The sequence below is a fragment of the Oryzias melastigma genome, linkage group LG22, assembly GCF_002922805.2.
Source record: "Oryzias melastigma strain HK-1 linkage group LG22, ASM292280v2, whole genome shotgun sequence".
In the NCBI taxonomy this organism is placed as follows: Eukaryota; Metazoa; Chordata; class Actinopteri; order Beloniformes; family Adrianichthyidae; genus Oryzias; species Oryzias melastigma.
This window is the reverse complement of record NC_050533.1, coordinates 3,413,169-3,416,078: the sequence shown is the minus strand read 5'-3', so window position 1 is coordinate 3,416,078 and position 2,910 is coordinate 3,413,169. Positions and strand designations below refer to the sequence as shown.

The window sequence follows — 2,910 nt, the reverse complement described above, 5'->3', positions numbered from 1 at the left end:
AAAAAAAAAAAAAAAAAAAAAAGATTCTGAAATTCTTACCAAGAATGGAGTTCTGGGCCGATTCCACCGTCATTAGCATCTTCCTGGGAACCCACAGGAACAGTTCCTCTGCCTACACAATAACGTGAAAATCATTACTAAAGTTTGCTGCTGACAGATCGAGAATAAAAACCTGTAAAACTACAAAGCTTGTACTACAAAGCACAAATGAAGCTGCACCTTGATGTCTCTGGTGGCTCGAAGGCCGTAACCTTCCGTCCCAAAGTTGGTGACGGTAAATCCGTCACAAGACGCTCCGTTCTCCTGAGCCCAGGACATCAGATCAGGGAAGCTGTCCTCCCGGCTGCCCTCGAACACTGTGGTCAAACCTGGAACCAGAAACAAAATATAAAAGCTTTTCATTTACATGGAAACAGACAGAAAAGAAGAAGCACACACCTTTCTGTTTCTTTCTGATCTTCTCCACCAAACCTCGGATTTGGATATATTCTTCCCACTCTTTACCAGAGGAGGGCGCTGGACTGCTGCATTCTGGGAAGAAGTGAGGCTCATCAATGGTTTCATTCTAAAACTCTCATATAGAATCAAGTGATCATGAAAAGAGGGAAAACATACTTTGCAGCAGCTCAGAGATGAGGTTCATCATCTCTTTCGGGGAGGCCACGGTGGTGGCCGCAGAGCCCGACTTCTGAGTCTTCACTCGACTCTTTTTTCCCATGGTGCTGGATAAACAAGTGAACTGAGAGAACACAGGAAATAACATGACAAACTTGTCATATTACAGATTTAATCACAGTCAGGAAGCAGATGTTTAGGAGGCTGAAAAAATAATGAAACAGCTGCTCCACCTGTAACTTGAAGAGGCGTAGTTTATGTCACATAAATATAAAACACCAGTATTTTAGTAAGAGAATTTGATTAGAGGAAGAAATGACTCCTGCATTTTACCTTCTTCAGAAACATTTACATTTTTGACAGCATCCTGCAATTTTGCTTCAAGCTTAGTCTATTTTTAAGAGTTAAAGTTTAATAAATTGATTTAAAATGTTTAAAATAGATAGAAATAATACCCATCCAGAGAAAATCTTGCCAATCATTTTTTTCCCCTTGTGTGTTTAGAACAAACACATTCTTTGTATCCCATCACTTCCACACTTTGATAAATGAATTCTGGTAAAGCAACACAAGTAGCAGCTCCCATAAATGTTGGGTATTTATTTAAATATCAATCTGCATATTTTTTCCCAGAATATTAGCAGGAATCAGAAAATAAAAAAAACATAAATGGGAAAAATAAAGATTACTGCGATATGAATGGAGAAGTTAGAAATGGTGGGTGGAAAACAGATGAGCAGAAGTTACAAAATAAAATTGCAAAACAACTAAAGATTTTTGCAACACCACTAAAAACAGTTAGGAACATCTAAAAAATAGCAAGCAGAAGATCTCCTTACTCATTTTTTTAAACTGATGATGATTAAAATGCCTCACAATATAACACTAATTTTATTAGATGTTGAATTTTTTGTGGAAATCCATCCTGAAAGTCGTATTAGCTGAATAAAAGCCGACAGACTGAAAACATCCACAGATTTATAGATTAGTGCCCAACATTAGAGATTTGTTTGTAAGTTTTAATGAATGAGAAACATGGATAAATAAATGTTACATCAATGAATTTCATTAATAACAAATAAAAACACAAATTTGTTGGCATTTCTGTTGCAAATTTCTACATGAAATTTGTTGGACAGAAACACAAACTCTGAAACATTGTGCTGGTTTGTGTCCAAGTTATTTTATTTTAGTCTAAAGAAAAGTATCTGTTTTTTTCCAATGTCACGTGCTAGTAAATAGCAGTGAAAATACGCCCCTTACATTTTAAAGAATTCAATTTCAGATTCGATAATGTGAAGTTAAAGTAGTCAACGCAAACACAATAGACAGAAAGTAGGAAGTTTTCCAGACTCATGTTAGCAGTCCCGTTAGCAGTGAGCCTTCTGCTGACCCGACGTGCCCTCACACAGACCCAACGCTTAATTTAGTCAAAGAACCTGTCCAACTGCAATATTTACGACCAAACAGAGGCATCAGGCCGATTCATGCACAGCCATAACTGGGACGAAGACACACAGCGCTCATTCATCTGCCTGGCTTTAGCCTGCTAGCTGCTCGCTAGCTAGTAAGCTGTCAAGTGGTCACCACTGGTTTCGGAGCCGTTTTACTCGGCGGGCTGAGCGGGTAAGACGCTCGAACAGCCTCCGAGTCATACCGACCGCGTTTCCCCGCAGAAACAACCGCAGACATGTCGAGACTTTCAGCTAAATCGAGCAGTTAGCAGCTGGTACCTTCAGAAGCAGCAGCAACTCCTCTCCTCCGCTCACACCAACTTTGTTCAAAGCGGGCAACTGATTGGTCGAGCCAACAGTAACGCCCACAAACAAAAGTGGGCGTCTTGCACTCCGATTGGTTGTTAAACATCACGCAGAGAAAAAGGCAAATTTTAGAATGCTGCATTACATGACCTCGGAAATTAGTATACTCACTGGTAAACCAAAACTAAGCTATTCAAAACGTGAATTATTGTGAACTTTAAATGGGTTTTAGCACTTATTGGAACAATTATGTATACTTTGTCGTTAAATAGTATTCATCATATATTAAAATTGAAATTACGAAATAAAGTTAAGATCATTAAAACTATTAAATCCGATGTTAATGAATGCAGCCCACCTCAAGCAAGGTCCTGCCCATCGCAAGTTGCCATTGGATACTAACTTTTAGAAAATCGCCCATAAATGGTTTAGGTTGCAGCGATTGGCTGAGTCACCAATTCGACAGAAATCTCTCCCAAAAAGGAATATTTTAAACTTTATAACTATGAACAAGGGATTATAATGGAAACATTTT

General features: G+C 38.6%; 1 protein-coding gene across 2 annotated transcripts in view; it reads right to left on the bottom strand.

Annotated features, from left to right (window-relative positions):
* The window catches only part of setd3 (SET domain containing 3, actin histidine methyltransferase), a 20,211-nt gene extending 17,738 nt beyond the window's left edge, over nt 1–2,473 (bottom strand). The window contains exons 1-5 of one of the 2 annotated variants that reach the window (XM_024268498.1): nt 2,349–2,473; nt 616–739; nt 439–531; nt 220–368; nt 40–112 (exon numbers count right to left, since the gene is read on the bottom strand). In XM_024268498.1, the coding sequence (XP_024124266.1) occupies nt 40–112; nt 220–368; nt 439–531; nt 616–718 (418 nt within the window). In that variant the 5' untranslated portion in view covers nt 719–739; nt 2,349–2,473. The remainder of the gene's footprint in view (nt 1–39; nt 113–219; nt 369–438; nt 532–615; nt 740–2,348) is intronic. The other variant, XM_024268504.1, reaches the window with a different exon arrangement.
* Nucleotides 2,474–2,910: the final 437 nt, after the last annotated feature.